The 18,637-nt window shown below is 31.8% G+C and overlaps 2 protein-coding genes across 2 annotated transcripts; both read left to right on the forward strand.

Annotated features, from left to right (window-relative positions):
* LOC18595335 (pyrophosphate-energized vacuolar membrane proton pump) lies at nt 6,970–13,093 on the forward strand. Its single transcript, XM_007023235.2, has 8 exons — nt 6,970–7,343; nt 9,511–10,085; nt 10,216–10,595; nt 10,998–11,084; nt 11,171–11,501; nt 11,661–12,071; nt 12,271–12,330; nt 12,418–13,093. Exons 1-8 carry the CDS (start codon nt 7,088–7,090, stop codon nt 12,622–12,624), a joined length of 2,307 nt encoding a protein of 768 aa, XP_007023297.2. The 5' UTR covers nt 6,970–7,087; the 3' UTR covers nt 12,625–13,093.
* LOC18595336 (arogenate dehydrogenase 2, chloroplastic) lies at nt 15,513–17,655 on the forward strand. The gene has a single exon (XM_018123022.1). The coding sequence runs from the start codon at nt 16,160–16,162 to the stop codon at nt 17,270–17,272; it is 1,113 nt and encodes a 370-aa protein (XP_017978511.1). The 5' UTR covers nt 15,513–16,159; the 3' UTR covers nt 17,273–17,655.

Here is an 18,637-nt window from a genome sequence, read left to right on the forward strand (position 1 = left end):
AGTACAAGAGCTTATTTGGTTCAAAATTTGAATTTTCCTAAATAGTTTATGGATTCTTTTAGATATTATGTTATAAAAAATCCTAAATCATAACAAATAGATAAAAATTATTTCAAATATTTCTAATTGAGTAATTTAGTTTCAATTAAAAAATTGTAACTATGATTAACGCATGTCAAGATTATATCCTACCATCATCTTGATGTGGTTGCTTGATCTTAAAGCCTTCTCCCTAAACACTAAATCATAAATCTTATACCTTAAATCCAAATTAATCTTTTAACTTTAAAAAAATGTAAATACAAAGAAAAAAAAGGTCAACATCACTCTATTATTGGCCCAAATTATGTGCTTGATATTTATGGCATATTAGTTATGCAATTACTTTTATATATATTTCCTTAAAATCAATGAAAGCAACCCTATCATCAATTTCTCTTGATTTTTCCAATTATTTCATGTCCTTATCCATAGCTATTATTTAACAATTAAATGAAAAGATTGAAAGGTACCAACTTATTTAGGCATTAAAGGCACTGTTACCATCTATAGTTGGCGAACAACCAAGAGCAACATTTTTGAGGAAATATTAAATTATGGAAGGAACTATCAATGACTTTCTAGGAATGAATAGCTGGCCAACAGCCAAAACAAATCCAAAGCTAAAAAGTTGTGGGTTCTTCTTAGAATCTTGAATTCCTTGATTGGTCCAAGTTGTTTTATTATTGACTCTTGTGATGTTTCTTTACTTGTTTTTGCTTTCTTCAATAGTCACAAAATTACTTGGGAAATCCAACCAAAGATCCTCTTGTTTTTTTAAATGCCTTATCACCAATGCATTCCTCCATCTCTCATATAATAATTGTTGAATTTTTTTATATAATATTTTTTAAAAAAATTATAAAATTATTTAAATAAATTTTTATTTTTATTAAGTTTAATCAAGTTTCGTTATTTTTATTTTAAGTCAAATAAATTTTATTTTAAAAAAATAATTATTCCTTTATGATAAAGAACATAATTATAACCATCAAGGAGGAAATCCAACCTCCAAACCATAAAAAAAGCTACAAAAGAACAAAAACTTATATGCAACATCAAAACCACCCTTACCATCTTACAAAGATAATATGATTAATAGTTAATTAATTATCATTAATTAAAATATCATTTGTTATTTTATAATCATATGACATCGATTTTGAAGGAGAAATATATCTCGTGACCATATCATCATATCATATTAGCATGTAACGTTAATACCATAGAATAACAAGTGATATTTTCACTAATAAGAGTTAGTCAACCCATTAATCATAAGGATTTATTTAGTTCAAAGTAAAAGTATAGAAACTTCATTGAATTCAATAACAAAATAAAAATTTATTTATTTATTTTTTTAAATAGTTCAAAATTTTTTTCAAGTATTATGTAAAATTTTTTAAAGCAAATATACAACCTAAAATCAAATAAAATTTCTTTTATAACCACTTCAATATTAGTTTATTCTTTGGATCACCAAATATCTGTAACTAAAGTTTAAGAGCTATGCTATATGGTATTTGCACGTTGGAGTTCATTATTTATGTAATTTCAATAACTTAGCTCTAAAATTAAAAACACAAAAATCTCTACCTATCTAAACTAGAGCCAACAAGTACAAAATATGAGGAACTCTGTCCAAATTTTATTTAGTTGAAAAGTTAATATTTTCTAGTTCTAGATCGAGTGATTATATAATTTTGTCAATTAATTTTTTTCATAGTATCTAAAAGTTTCTTTGTAGTGCCAGGCAATCTGAAAGGCCTACCCACAAAAAATGATTTGGGGCATATGTGACTTTGGCCCACAATTATTTGGTTATACGTAAATTACAAGGTTTTCACATTTTGGGCTCCATATGGATTGGGCTGGGATCCATTGATCAAAGCCTTGGTTTTGAGTGTCCACCTTCTTCGAGTCTTGGTTCCCATTAATCAAAACATGTATGATGATTATGTTATTATGTTAAATAAATATATTATATTATTATTCATTATAACATATCAATATGTTATATTATTAGCATTACGTGACATTAAATAATAAGTATTATTTTAATTAAGGATCATTAATATTGAAAATCTATTTGACTCAAAATAAAAGTATAAGAGCTTAATTGAATTTAATAAAAGAATAAAAATTTATTTAAAATTTTTTAAATAAATTTAAAGGTTTTTTTTATATTATGTTATTTATCATGAGTAATCCTCGTGTTAATCATACTAGCGTTGAAAGCTAGTACTAACAACCAAGAAATGCTAAAATGGACCCAAAAAATGTAGGGATGATCATGACATTGAGCTGATCTTTTAGTCAATGGATTGAGCAATTACAAAGTTGTATACAGTTGCTAATAATGTCATTTGTGTTGTTATTCCATTCCATAAGCTCTTGCAATGGGTCCATATGGTATGCATAATGCATAAACTTTTGGTAATTAAATGCTATTTTATAACTTGAGATATAAAATATAATTACCCTTTAGTTAATTTTCATGGAAAATTCTAATCCGTTATTGATCATAGTATTGTAATGACCAAATTTAGAAGTTGATACGAGTCTTACTACATACCGAACATTAAGTTAAAAAATACTACCAAAAAAACAATAGACCATAAATTGATATGGCTTGAATCCTAAAACTGTAGGAGTATAAGGAATATGAGAATGTGCTTCCACCAGATTAGAAGATTCCCTTCAACCATAAAATATCTCTAAAGCTGCTGGTATCTGATTTTTGTTGTAAAAATGACATCTACAACTTGTATATATTGAATAACAAGGTAGGTATGCCACTAATATAACTAACTTATTGCTCCAAAATTATCCTAAATTCAAGTGACTATAAAACTTTTAATTATTTTGAAATCAATTAAAAAAATGCAAAATTGCCTTAACAAACTTCAATTTGTTTCAATTTTGTCACTATTTTTTTTTTAAATTGCATTCAATATGATCATCACCTTAACAAATTCTGTTCAAATAAATAATGAAATGATGGCATATTGGTAAATATTTAAGTTGTCAAGTCATTTTGTTTTTTTATTTTTTAAGTTTTTTTCATTTTAAAAAAACAAAGAAACAAAAATGAAAAGACAAATATCGGTTTGGTGACTATTATGTCATTACTTTGTCATTTATTTAATATACTTCAAAATGTATAATGATTCCATCGAACCAATCAAGATTTAATGACCAAAATGAAATAAAAAAATTTACTATTTAAATTTGAATAAATTATCATGACAAAATTTAATTCGATATATTTAATAAACCTATTAATTGTATCCTGTTATATATTTTTTAAATTAATATGTATTTACTTATTTATATAATTATTAATATTTTATATTTACATAATATGATTAAGATTTGAATACACGGACGGTTAAATTTAATTATGATTTTTTATATATATTGTATTATTTTAGCAAGTTGCAGGGTTAAACTTGACAAGTTCAATAAATTATGGTACGTGAGGTGGCATTATCCAGTTGGCAGATTGGAAGTGAAAGCAGTAAGGTAGCATTGGCCTGTCCAAGTTAGGTTAAAATACGCCAACTGGCAAACGTTGGTGGGACCAGCACTGAGAGGCGAGTCTCAACTGTCATTTGCGGTCCACACCGTTTTTGCATAGCCCTGTTCACTCCCGCTCCTGTCCTCCATACTTCAGGATAAATAAATTTTTATATTCTTATTTTTTAGTGATATTATTATTAAATAATATATAAGATCTTTAATTTGAATTAAATATAAATTTTATATGTTCATTATATGATTACTAATGTATAAAAATGATTATAGACTTAAATCACAGTAATGTGTTCTAGATGATTATGGTTGAATGCATTTGATGGTTATTTATTTTTATAAATAGGAGATGTGTACTTCGTCTTTTCTTTGTTTTATTCAAGAGTTTGTAAATTTTTTTTCTTATTTTAGTCCCTTTAAATGTAAGGTTTTTTTTACAAATATGTAATTAGAACTCATAAGATTAGATTAAGAAGAAGTTTTCATAATTTCAAGAATGGAGCACCAAGGCATCAAGGAGACATGGAGCTTATAAGATTGCAACATATATAAAGATACTTGTAAGTTTGATTAACTGTTATTAATCAAAATGTCACTTGTCATTTTATAACATATGATATATAGACATGTCATGTGGACAATGACATAGCATGCTAATGTGATATTATAATATGGTAATGTAGCATTTTTACCTTTCACTTTAACCTCACTAAGTGAAAAAAATAACAAATGATACTTTGAGATTAATCATAAAAGTTTGTTTGACTTAAAATAAAAATATAAGAATTTAATTTAATGTAATAAAAAAATAAAACCTTATTTGAATTTTTTTAAATAGTTTAATTTTTTTTAAATATTATGTCTCAATATACTATTATTTTCCAGCAAAATGCTTATATTTTAAGGGAAATTCAGATTTCATAAGTAATTCTTTAAAACTTGGAAAGTAAATTTAAATTATGAATGCCCTTATCACCTTCATCATCCCTTTAAATCATTACACTTATACATCTATACACCTAAAGTTGTCCTTAAGTGAGGACAACTTCTAATTGATTGGCAACACCAATTGTCACATGACATTTTTTTTTTGTTTTTTGTTTTATATATTCAAGAGAAAAAGAAAAAGAAAAGAATGTAAAAAAAAGAAGGAAAAGATAGGGTAGAGTGAAAATGATTATATATTTGATTATGTAATAATATTATTGACAATAATAATTTAAAAAATAAATATAAACAATAATATGATTAATGAAAATAAAAATAAATATATTCAATTTTATGAATGTCTTTAATGAATGTTAAAATTTTATCAATGTCCCTAATGAATTTATTCAATTTTAAAAAATTATAAGATGTTATCAATGTCCCTAATGTTAAATATTATGATTATTTTTTTGTCATATAGATTAGATGATTAATTATATGGTAGTCTTTGCATTTGTATTCACTTCTTCTAATTAAAATTTATGACTTTATCTTTTCTATGGATATAATTAAAATATTGAATAGATCGAAGAGAATTGTTCAAAGAGGTGTTTATGAGTTTGATTGAATTTATCGAGTTTTTCATCATTCGTCTTGTCATATAATTATTATTTTATTATTAATTAAAATTTTTAAAATATATATTATTTATTAATAAAATAATTACACGCATGATAAATTCGTTTTTAAAAATTTATACTCGAACTTGAACCAAATGATGTTGAGCCTACTATCTTGATCGGATAACTCTAAACACCTTTAATTAATGAATTGATTTAGATTTGATTAGTGAGGAATAAACTCGGATTTGTGAATTAGGTCCCTGATTAAATCAAGAAATAGAGGCCGCGAAAAATGTTAAAACGATTATATATGATAATAATCTCCAAAACTATTGGAGGGCAAGAAGATAGAGATTGAGTGGATATGGAAATATTTTATATAAATAAATAAATAAATATAATATTAATTATTATTGAAATAGTATAAAATTATAAAAAAAAGGACGGGGCGGGAAATTAATATTATCCGATAGGACTTAGGAGGCTTGCACGCCGTTCAACGCACTCTACGTCACGAGTCCCCATTTCAGCGGTTCCAAAAAACCTTGCCCCACCATAGGATGAGCTATTCTCCTCTGTTGTTCAGTGCATTGGACATGGTGCCTGTCACCCATTTCAGCCAATCAAAGGACTCCAACCTGGCAACATTTACTCCTAAATAGGAAAATCATTGCTCAATTTCTAGTATTAGATTTTAGGACAAGATACGTTATATCTTATCCACGCCTTGCCTTTTGAGATAGCCTTCGATACAAACCGACACTTCTATTTAAAACTTTTAACTGGCAAAATGGATGAATTTATCCATTTTTATTAATTTGAAATATCATCAAATATGTTTAAATTTTTAAAAAGAATTTAATTTTAATTTCTTTTACTATTCTTTCTCAATTTAAAGTAAATCTGATTATTCATCTTTGGGTGATTCAAATTTATCATATAAATTTAATATATTAATAATTATATGAATAAACACGAATATAACATAATATCAAAAATCTAATACATATAATTGTGTAAACTAATTGTACTTAGATCAAATACATAATCGTGTAATACAATACAACATGACTAATATGTTAATTAAACATATTAAGTTAAATATTATATGACATAATACTATTAAAAATACGATTAAGACGTTTAACATCATTAAGACATTTAACATTATTAAATTAAAATATATACTATTAAAATAATTTATTACTTAAATTTAAAATTAATAATTATAAAAATAATTATAATAAAAAATAAATATAATAAAATGATATAAGAAATTGATTATCATAATAAAATAATCTTTTACTCTTATAATTAAATGAATTGATAAATGTATTTTATATGGATTAAATACGATAATATAATTAACATGATTTTGACACATTTAAAATGTAAAATAAGATAAAATTAAATCTAAATTCATTTAATTTCGTATATTTTTTGTGTCATAGTACAAAAATAGTCTTTAAGGTCTTTTAAACACATGAAGTACAAGTAAGCATGTTTGGTTGCATAATTATCCACAAGCTACGTGGCGCATCGAATCTTTTCCCGATAATTGCTCTCAACATCACCAATATGTAACTTAAGTAAAGTAAAGATTATTCCGACATTGATGCGTCTAAGGTACGCGCTAAAGTTATCAGTTGATTCCCTTCTCTCATACATCTCCACACCCCACTCTCCCTCCCATCCTTCCTCATCGCTTACCGTTCATCTTCGATTACTATAAATATCAATTAATCGACAGCCAGAAACGGAGCTATGAAATCTATAATAATAGAATCGTTTGCAGAGGATTGTTCTCCTCTTCTAATATAAAAAATATTGCATATTTCGTTTCACACTATAAATTCACCTGAAACCCTCACACGGAAGAGCTCCACTCCTCCAACTCACTTCTCTCTTTATAGATAAACTCTCTCTTGTGCGCGGTGGCCGGAGGACTGTAGCTGTTGGCGGCGATGGGGGAGGCAGTATTGTCGGAGATGGCGACTGAGATCGTGGTGCCGGTATGCGCAGTGATTGGAATAGCTTTCTCGTTGGTGCAGTGGGTGCTGGTGTCGCGCGTGAAGCTCACCTCCGAGCGGCATGCATCGGGTGGCTCGGGGAGCAATAGCAAGAACGGTTACAGTGATTACTTGATTGAGGAAGAGGAAGGGATCAATGACCATAGCGTTGTCACCAAGTGCGCAGATATTCAAACCGCTATCTCTGAAGGTGAGATCCTTGGTTTTTGGTGTTAGATCTGGTGTTTTAATTTTGGGATTTTGTAGTAATGATTTCACGGACTTGAGTCGCTAGAAATGATCACGTAATGACGAAGTATCATTATAATCACAAGTTTTGAATGTAACAAATGATTTAGCTAGAGGTAAAGGAAAGAGAGTAACTTTAACGCCCAACTTCATCCTTGTTGTCAAAATATTAAATCTTTAATTTTGTTATAAATTTTATTTATTTTTCCATCATTGCAAGGAGATACTCAAGCGGTTTGAATTTTAAAATTTTAATTTGGAAGTTTTAGCTTTTTATTAAATATTAGGGATTTATCTCTAATTACACAATGAGCTTGTGAACATAGAAAAGAAAAAAAATAATGACTCTCCATGTACTAAAAGATATTATCTCTTTTGCACTTGTTATTTGGTTCAATGGGTGGTTAAATGCATGTATTTTTAGTTTAAATAGTGGGTTTGAATTACTTTTGCAAATATTATATTCTATATATATATATATATATATATATAATCCTTCCTTTTTCTTCTTTATTCAATGTACTTTTTTATTTTTGCATCAGAAATATCTTTTAAGGGACAGTTTAGGGTTTTGTCAGCTTTTAATGGTACAAATGAATTCTGGGTTCTTCTATTAGATCTGCGTTTCATCATTCAGATTTAAGTATAATTTAAATTAAATATTTAATTGGATCAAAGATTAGGATTAGATTAGTTTGGTATGGAGTCAATAACTGGGACAGGCTTTATCTTTGGTTGTGCTATCATCACTGGCAGTTATGGCATCTTGTCTTATCTAAGTAAAGGCTATTTGGCTTATGGATGTTATTATCATTAGCACCCCTTGCACGTGGCCCATTTCCTGTAGCTTTTATTTTTTAAATATTAATTGAGAATAAAATATCAACATAGAATAATGCTGGTCCCTTTTTTGATAATTGAGTGCCTTTTTTGATAATTGATACTTATTCCTTGCTCCAACTTCTGTGAATCAAAAAAAGATACCAAGTGATATTCCCATTATTTATTTAGTTGTCTTTTAATGGAGATATTTTATATTTTTATTGTATAGGGCTTCGTTTTATCTTTGGAAATAGTAGTTCTGTCCTGTGAACTTAAGATGCAGCTCTTATTTAATAATTATTGGGAAGGGTTAAATTTTTTTTGTCAGTATTCTATTTGAAAATTTCTGACTATTTCAGCATCAGTAGTTAAATAATATAATAGCAGAAATAAAAATTATTATTATTTTTTATTTTTGTAAAACAACTAATTACGTCAGTAAATATATGTTATTAAGGATAATAAAATAAAATGATATAAGACTACCATATTTTGTAATTAATATTTCTGAAAATAAAATAAAAATAAGATTATTATACTACAATAATAATAATAATAATAATAATAATAATTTAAGAGTAATATATTAATTAATAATAATTGTCATACATTGATTTAAGAATAATCTATTAATTTTAATAACAAAGAATGAAAATTTTGAAAGATGCTGAACCTGATGCATTTAAATTAATAATAATTATCATAAATTGATTTAAGAATAATCTATTAATTTTAGTAATAAAAGTATGAAAATTTTGAAAGATTGAATCTCATACATTTAAGTATGTATATATATGATAATGCTTTCATTGCATTTCTGTATTCAAAAGGTTTTGAATTGTTTGAACTATCTGAAAGGCACAGTAATTAGCTTTCTAGTAATATATTGAAAATTGTTCTAGGCCAAGTTTTATAGCTATTTTTATTCCAAAGTTCTTTTGTTTGTGTTGGTATGTCTTTTTTCTGCTTTTGGACTGATTGTAAGATTTAGTTTCTAATTTCCCCTGGTCTTATAATGGCTTTTACATATGCTTTAATAGCATCTCTTGTCCTAAACTAAAGGTTTTTGTTGCTATCCTGATGTATCAATGATGTTAAATCTGGTGTGTTATTATGGTGGCACCTTTTCAGTTTTCGATGTGAATGAACTTGAGATATCTTTATTGTTCCTTAAGATTACGCACATTATGCTTTTTGAATTTGTAGTCAATGACACTTCATTTGATATGTTGAAATTATTGACAGTCCCTTGTCTATGATCTATTTTTATCTATTTCAAATAATCTGTTGATATATGGGTGCAACAGGTGCAACATCCTTTCTTTTTACTGAATATCAGTATGTTGGCATCTTCATGATTGCTTTTGCTATCCTGATTTTCCTCTTCCTGGGCTCTGTTGAGGGCTTCAGCACAAAGAGCCAGCCTTGCACCTATGATAAGGAGAAGGCATGCAAACCAGCTCTTGCCACTGCTATCTTCAGTACTGTGTCCTTCTTGCTCGGTGCAGTCACTTCTGTTCTTTCTGGGTTCCTTGGGATGAAAATTGCTACCTATGCCAATGCAAGAACAACCTTAGAAGCAAGAAAGGGTGTTGGAAAGGCTTTCATTATTGCATTTAGATCTGGTGCCGTCATGGGTTTTCTTCTGGCAGCAAATGGTTTGTTGGTGCTTTACATTGCCATCAATCTATTCAAGCTGTACTATGGTGATGACTGGGAAGGCCTTTTTGAGGCTATAACTGGTTATGGCCTTGGAGGATCCTCTATGGCACTCTTTGGAAGAGTTGGTGGCGGTATCTATACAAAGGCTGCTGATGTTGGTGCTGATCTTGTAGGAAAGGTTGAAAGGAACATCCCTGAAGATGACCCAAGAAACCCAGCTGTAAGCCAAATTTTTCGTTTGGAATATAGTTATTCTATGTTAATTGTAGGCTTGTCAATAATCTTTTCAGAAAATAATTATTTTCTCATGCAGAACCGATAAATGATTTAAATTTCATTTTATCAATCAGGTCATTGCTGATAATGTTGGTGATAATGTTGGCGATATTGCTGGTATGGGTTCTGATCTATTTGGGTCATATGCTGAATCTTCCTGTGCTGCTCTTGTTGTTGCTTCTATATCCTCCTTTGGAGTTAACCATGAGTTCACTGCCATGTTGTTTCCTCTGCTCATTAGTTCTGTGGGTATTCTTGTCTGTTTGATCACAACCCTATTTGCTACTGATTTCTTTGAAATCAAGGTTGTCAAGGAAATTGAACCAGCTTTGAAGAAGCAGCTTATTATCTCCACTGTTCTTATGACTGTGGGAATTGCAATTGTTACTTTGATTGGTGTGCCATCTTCCTTCACCATTTACAATTTTGGGACTCAGAAAGATGTCAAGAACTGGTAAGATTACATAATTCTTATATATAGCAAGCATGTTATAAAAGTAGCCCATTCATAGAAGTCCTAATTAGATGCATGCTATAACACAGCTATGCTTCTACTTTTATGAGATAGGAACGATTAAGACCTTTTACTCTCTAAATTCTGATACCTTAATATCTTGGTTGAGTTGCCACTTAGTTGGGCATTGGCTAATTAGTTTTTAAGATCAGCATAGCTTGACAAAATTTAGTAGATATAATTGTATCCTATTAACATGAATATTGTTATAAAGTTCATAAGATCTGAAGCAGAAGGTGGCATGCAGCATGTCTTGTCTATCATCTTCTATCTCGTGTTGTTGCTTTCCTTATCCTCAGTAGTCAGGATACCTGCAACCACTAAACTGATTTTGATTTGCAGGCAGCTATTTTTGTGTGTGAGTGTTGGTCTCTGGGCTGGACTTATTATTGGTTTTGTTACCGAGTACTACACAAGCAATGCTTACAGGTATGTGAAACAGTGGTTTGACTGATTATCTATGGCAGTGTCAATTCAAATTTTCTATCTTGATTAATCATTTCCTGTTTTTGCAGCCCAGTGCAGGATGTTGCTGATTCCTGCAGGACAGGAGCAGCCACCAATGTTATATTTGGCCTTGCTTTAGGATACAAATCTGTTATTATCCCAATTTTTGCCATTGCAATCAGCATTTTTGTTAGTTTTAGCTTTGCTGCCATGTATGGGATTGCAGTTGCTGCGCTTGGAATGTTGAGCACCATTGCAACTGGGTTGGCCATTGATGCTTATGGTCCCATCAGTGACAATGCTGGAGGCATTGCTGAGATGGCTGGCATGAGCCATCGCATTCGTGAGAGAACTGATGCTCTTGATGCTGCTGGAAACACCACTGCAGCCATTGGAAAGGTACTGCATTCAATTTTTTTCCTTGAAATTGTTCCTAGGAGAGTGATTTTAACTTCAAACAGTAGTTGCTGAAATCATAGTATAGCATAAATAATGCATAGTTGAAGCCACAACTAACTGGTCATGCATATTTGATGTACAATTCTTATATGATTCCAGGGATTTGCCATTGGGTCAGCAGCATTGGTGTCATTGGCTCTATTTGGTGCATTTGTAAGCCGTGCAGCTATCTCTACTGTTGATGTCCTGACCCCAAAGGTTTTCATTGGTTTAATAGTTGGTGCCATGCTTCCATACTGGTTCTCTGCCATGACCATGAAGAGTGTGGGAAGTGCAGCTTTGAAGATGGTTGAGGAGGTTCGCAGGCAGTTCAACACCATTCCTGGTCTCATGGAGGGTCATGCCAGGCCTGATTATTCTACCTGTGTCAAAATCTCCACTGATGCCTCCATCAAGGAGATGATCCCTCCTGGTGCCCTTGTTATGCTTACTCCCCTGATTGTTGGAACTTTCTTTGGTGTTGAGACTCTTTCTGGTGTCCTTGCTGGTGCTCTTGTTTCTGGTGTTCAGGTAAAGTTGGAATAGGAGATTTGTTTTGGCAAATCTTTCTTCTTTTTTGGATTATTTGTGAATGGTAATCATGCAAACTGTAACAATTCATTTAAAATATTTGCAAACTACTCATGACAGCTTGATGGATCTTGGTTGGAAATTGGGTGAATTAAAAATCATCTATTATGGTTGCTCACTGGATTTTGTTTTTTGACAGATTGCAATTTCTGCTTCCAACACTGGTGGTGCATGGGACAATGCCAAGAAGTACATTGAGGTAAATACTTAGTGAGAAATTGAGGATGGCTTCTGTACTTTCATTGTGCCCTTTATATCGAGTAATTCCATATGATTTCATTTTCAGGCTGGCGCCTCAGAGCATGCAAGGGACCTTGGTCCAAAAGGATCTGATCCTCACAAGGCAGCTGTGATTGGTGACACTGTTGGAGATCCACTCAAGGATACCTCTGGCCCTTCACTCAACATCCTTATCAAGCTTATGGCAGTCGAGTCACTTGTGTTTGCTCCCTTTTTCGCCACGCACGGTGGCCTACTCTTCAAGATCTTTTAGAGGGGGAATGGCAAGGAAACACACCAGGCAGAGGGCAAGGGCTGGTTACCGCAGCTTAGCTTTTCCCTCTCTGTAAGAGTGTTTTCCCATTCACCTATTATTTTAGTTCCTGTATCACTGCACGCATCCAGTTTTGGGGGGGTTTTTTTTTTCGAAGTCAGTTTGCATAGTTGTAGTCAGTACTATTTTTGAGGGCTGATAATGATGATTAACCAAAGATGGATTAGGACGATGGCAGAAAACATGGTCATTGTTATCGGAGAAGAGTCAAGGTGGCATGGCATGTCTTTATTTTCCTCGGTCTTTGCTTTAGAACAGCTTAATTTTGAAATTTTGTAATCTCAAGTCTCTTTCACCATTTAACCAAAAGAGCATTCTGGAGTCTGGACTATAAGATACTGGGACGATTTGTTGTTGCATTCAGGTTTTCAGAAAATTGGAAGATGTTCTAAACTGGGTGTTACACCAAGGGGGTGGCCTTAATTCTTTAATTATTATAGGTATAAAACTTTATATATATAGTATTATTATGTTTATATTTACCTTTTAATCACTTCTCATTTAAAATCTTGAATTCCCATTCCCCTCTAATGAACAAGAACGATGTTATGGCAGACCCATCAGACCTCTTATCGACTTCTTCCTCAAAATACAAAACTACTGTATATAAAATTAATCTATTGAAAATGTATCAAATATTACTTTTAATATATTCAAATATTACTATTTTTTAATTCAATTCAAATCACTTGGTTTGAATTCTGGATATATCACATGATTTTGTTAGGTTTTGTTTGCATTAATGATGCGAAAGTTTAAAGAAAATCATGTAATATATCCAATGCATTTGATTTAATTATAAAATTAAATTTAAATTATGCTAGGTGTTGTCCAACACAATGATAAACTTTTCAATCTTACCAAAAACGGAACAATTGCATTTGAAGTAATTATAAAATTAAATAAAAATTATGTTCAAATAGGGAACAATTATAAAGTTGAAAGCAAATTTTCACTCGTACCCTTTGGTTCCTCTCTAATAAACCAAAATTCTTAATTTTTGTTAAAAAAATAATATATAAAAATTATATGGCAATCAAAATTTCTATTATTGTTACGATTAATGATTAAAAAGAATGAAGATGCTACCTTCCTTCCTTCAGTGCACTTGCACTTGACCAAATTGTAATGCCTTGTGCCTTTGATTAACGTTAATAGACAATATTCAAACAACACTACAAAGTGTTTGAGCATATTGATTTTGAATATTGTAATAAAAATCGATAAATTCAAATAAAATGAAAATTTTAATAAATATAATTTCCTCCTACGTATCATTGACAAAATTTCTTTTAAACTTTCTTGTCTCAACTTCATTTAATAAACAGCAAGTTGAAAAACTTGAAAAAATGTTATGCCTTATATAACTTAAGATTATGAAAATGTGATGCCTCAACCTACCAAATTGATAGTTAACATCAAATATTTGCTGTGCACACTTTTATTATGATGGAAAATTAGATACCTTGCCTTAATAAGTAATAGCAATGTGTATCAAATTGTAAAGTAATATCACATTGTAGAAGCAACAATTATTGATTTTAGACTTACTTCTACCAACAACGATATTCAAATTTCCATTAATTTTGTTGATTTTTTGTTAAGGCATAATATTTAAGAAAATTTCTAAATTATTTAAAAAAATTCAAATAAGCTCTTATATTTTTATTACGTTCAATCAAGTTCTTACATTTTTATTTTGAACCAAATAAATCTTTATGCTTTTGTTTTAAATTAAATAAACTATTACGACTAATGGTTGATTTAGTTAAAATATCACTTGTCATGTTATGTTACATGATGCTAACATAACATTGATGTGATATGTTGACATTTTATAATTGACAATAATGTGATATGTTGATATGACATAATGATATAGTTATATCACATATTTCAATGCCTAAATTAGTACTATGTCAATGTTTCATAGATATAAAAATGATAAAAAATATTTTGACTAATAACAATTAATCAACTATTAATAATTAAAGTTTATTTGATCCAAAATAATAATACAAGGGCTTGACCGATTGCAATAGAAGAAAAAATATTCATTGAATTTTCTTGAATAGTTTAAAGACTTTTTTTTGTATTATATCTTAATAATTATGGAAGCCGTAAGCTTTGGCATAATGATTGATGTCCCGAGGGGTTGATCTTGTAAGTGTCACAAGTTTTCATTTTCAACTTAAAAAACATGTTTATTAGGTAGAAGAAGACCCATATTTATAAACTCAAAACTTATCCTATCTTTTATTGATGTGAGATACGTGACACATAGTAATAATTCAAATCTTGACTCTTAACTTGATATTGGGTTTATTCCCTCTTGCCATAAAACAAAAAAAAAATTGATAATTGGAGACTAAAATACCATTGGAATATCTAACATGAAGGACTATATATAAATCCTAATAACCATGTAACCTTAAAATTAGGAAAAATAAAAAAAAACTAAGCAATTAATTTAAAAGCCATGTTTAGATAAACTAGCTGAACCCTAGATACGAACCTGTGAAAGATAATAAGTCCAATACCCGAACTCTATTCAAACCTGTTTAATAGGAGAGATTACTGATCAGCGTCTAATAACCATTGTTAATGTACCGCTCCCCGAACGTGCACTTAGGGCTTAGCCCTCATGGTTCACCCACATTTTGCAGGCTCGGGGATTCTAGCCCACGTCCTGCAATACCACGTTAGAAGGAGAGAAAATTGCCCTTGATCTACCCAGTCCCAAGCCAAGCCAGGTCCTTCCTTAATTGACGGGTCCCCTTTCTTAAAGTGGGTGTAATCGCCCCCACCTTATCTCGTTGATGTCATTGTAAAATTTAAGGTAGGAGACTTAGGAGTTAGGACAGTTTTATCGTATTTTGATTAACGAAAGATTCATGAAAACGGCATCAATCATAAAGAAAGCTATGCGGCTACAATTCAAGAAGCCAACTGCAAGAAAATTTGGAGCATTTTGTAAGTGAAAAGCTAATAAAGGTTGCCCTACGTCAATGTCTGTTCATTGAAGCACAGACATGGGGGCAGCTGGGTTGGTTGAACGTACAATTTTAAGAGCAAATTCTTCTGTTTGTTGGCATACCAAGAACCCAAAAACCCGAGACCCCAAGGGACTGATTACCCAACCTGAATTACGCCAAGCCTCAATCCTGGAGTCCAAATTCCAAACCAAAATCTCATTCATTGTAGAGAATGGAAAACATTTTTCACTGGGTTTCATTGTTCAAGGTTGTTGGTTGGGGGTCTTGAACCCAACTTGACCAATTTGCAGAAGAAAAAGGTCAAAGTGGTCGAGCCCCAGCCCACCACCTCTGACTCTAAACTAGGTCCACAGAGAGAAGGAAAGATCAAATCTCCATTGAAGTATTCAATTCCCCAGTTAGGAGAAGCAAACGGAAATACCATCTTTGAATCTGTTCATTGTCTCCCACAATTCTGTGTCAAGTTTCGAATTTTGAGAATGCTGCTATTCTCTGCCACAAGACCGCTCAATCCCCCCCAACCCCTCCCTTTCCTCTCCTTCTCCCGCTTCGTTTCCCTCTCTCTGCCTCTCCCTATCCTGCCGAACCCTTCCAGATCCACCCACTTCCCTTCTCTCCAAATTTACTCCATTGACGCAGCTCAACCTTTTGACTACGAATCCCACCTCAAAAACCGTTACCTCCAATCCACTTCCCTCAAGATAGCCATAATAGGCTTTGGCAACTTCGGTCAGTTCCTCTCCGAAACCTTCATCCGTCACCACCACACTCTCCTCGCTCACTCAAGAACAAACTACACCAACCTCGCTAACCAACTGGGCGTCTCTTTCTTCTCCGACCCAAACGACCTTTTCGAGCAACACCCTGACGTCGTCCTCCTCTCTACTTCCATTCTTTCAACTGAAACCTTACTACAACAGCTACCCTTTCAAAGACTACGTCGAAACACACTTTTTGTCGACGTACTTTCAGTTAAAGAGTTTCCCAGAAACCTTTTTTTGAAGTACTTACCTCCAGACTTCGATATTTTATGTACGCATCCCATGTTCGGGCCTGAAAGTGGTAAAAATACGTGGGCGGGACTTCCTTTTGTTTATGATAAAGTGAGGATTGGAGATGAAGAGAGCAGGGTAAAGAGATGTGAGAAGTTCTTAGACATTTTTGAAAAAGAAGGATGTAGAATGGTGGAGATGAGTTGCATGGAGCATGATAAGTACGCGGCGGGGTCTCAGTTCGTGACTCATACGATGGGTAGAGTGCTGGAGCAGTTTGGGTTAGAGTCTTCGCCTATTAATACCAAAGGGTATGAGACATTGTTGAATTTGGTGGAGAATACTAAAGGAGATAGCTTTGATTTGTATTATGGGTTGTTTATGTATAACCAGAATGCTTTGGAGCAGTTGGAGAGGTTGGATATGGCTTTCGAATCGATTAAGAAGGAGTTGTTTGGAAGGCTACATCGGGTTTATAGGAAGCAGTTGTTTGGGGATAAGGAGGAGAAGGAGAGAGAGAGAAGGTTTGCTCAGAAGCTGCTTGGCAATGGAGGTCTAATTGACCCTCCTTTGGATAATGTTGGACAAGATGGATCCTAAAAATTAGTAAAAAACAGAGTTGTTCTGTTTCTTATGGTATGAGAATTGATTGCTATTTGTCAAGATTTTAGCTTTGTATTCTTTTTTTGTTGTAAATGGAATTAGCGTAGTTATTGCTGCTTAAACCTGGATGAAATGACTGATTTTTACTTTATGTGAAGAAGGTTGCAAGCTCAGCAAACAAATAGGCGCTTGTTTTTCTTCAATTGCTTTGAGATTCACTTGTAGTTTCTCTGAATTGTTTATTTTTCCCTTAGAAGGTTTTAGAGGTCAGTGGCTGGAGCATAAATTTGTGGTGCTGTTGCTTTTGATCCTAATTGTAGAACAGCAGAGCTGTCCTATGTTTTAAGTGACCCTGTTAGTTAGATGATCTATTTGTGTTATGAGTTTTGGCTGACTACTAGTTGATTTCAGAAAGTGGTCAAAGATAGTATATTATTTTGTTCTTTCCCTAATTGTCACATGTTAAACTGTTTGTCACAAGAGAATGGTTTGGGATTGGCAAGTTGCATTGGGAAATTCATGGTTGTACTAACGAGATTAGTGTTTATTGATTGAGAGAAACTGCCTATTCTTTTGGAGCATGAGCATGCTATGGCCTAGCTAAACAAGTGAGATCTTAGTCTTTGATGGGTATTGAGATTTTTTAGCCGGATTATGAAAGTATTGGGGCTTCTCATAAAGGATAATATGGAACCTCCTTTGGACAATGTAGGACTAGATGGATCTTAAACTGACTTGTTCTGATTTCTATGATATGAGAATTTATTGTTATTAGTTAATATTTTAGTTCTGTAAGTTTCTTTTAGTCGTAAATGGAATTAACTAATTCTTGCAGCTTAAACATGGATATAGTCACTGATTGAGGTGAATGGATCTGCTAATTCAGTAAAGAAGCAATGATTTGTTCTCCCTATTTTTTTTGGATTTACTTCGAGTTGCTGCATTTTATTTATCTTTTCTCTTTAAGATTAACGGTTTTGAAGATGATTGGATGGTGCAAGAAGTTTATGGACCTAGTTGTAGAATAACGGAGCTGCCTAATGCATTAAGTGATTGTTAGATTAGCTATCTATGACCTATTCTACGAGTTATGGCTTACTACAAGTTCATGCCTCTAGTTGTTGCTTTAGTCACATGCTATAACTTTGGTCAAGGTATGCAAGAGGATTTATGATTGGCTAGTTTCATTGGTAAATTCATGGTACTTGTAATGACATTTGTGTTTATTGAAGAGGAGTAACTGTCTATTTAGAATATAAGTCATGCTATGACCAAGTTAAAAGAGTGAGCTCTAGCTATTGAGTCCTTGATTGGCATTGAGATTTTGTGGCCTAATGATGAAGGTGTTAGCTTGGAATCATA

This window comes from Theobroma cacao, chromosome 6 (genome assembly GCF_000208745.1).
Source record: "Theobroma cacao cultivar B97-61/B2 chromosome 6, Criollo_cocoa_genome_V2, whole genome shotgun sequence".
Taxonomy (NCBI): Eukaryota; Viridiplantae; Streptophyta; class Magnoliopsida; order Malvales; family Malvaceae; genus Theobroma; species Theobroma cacao.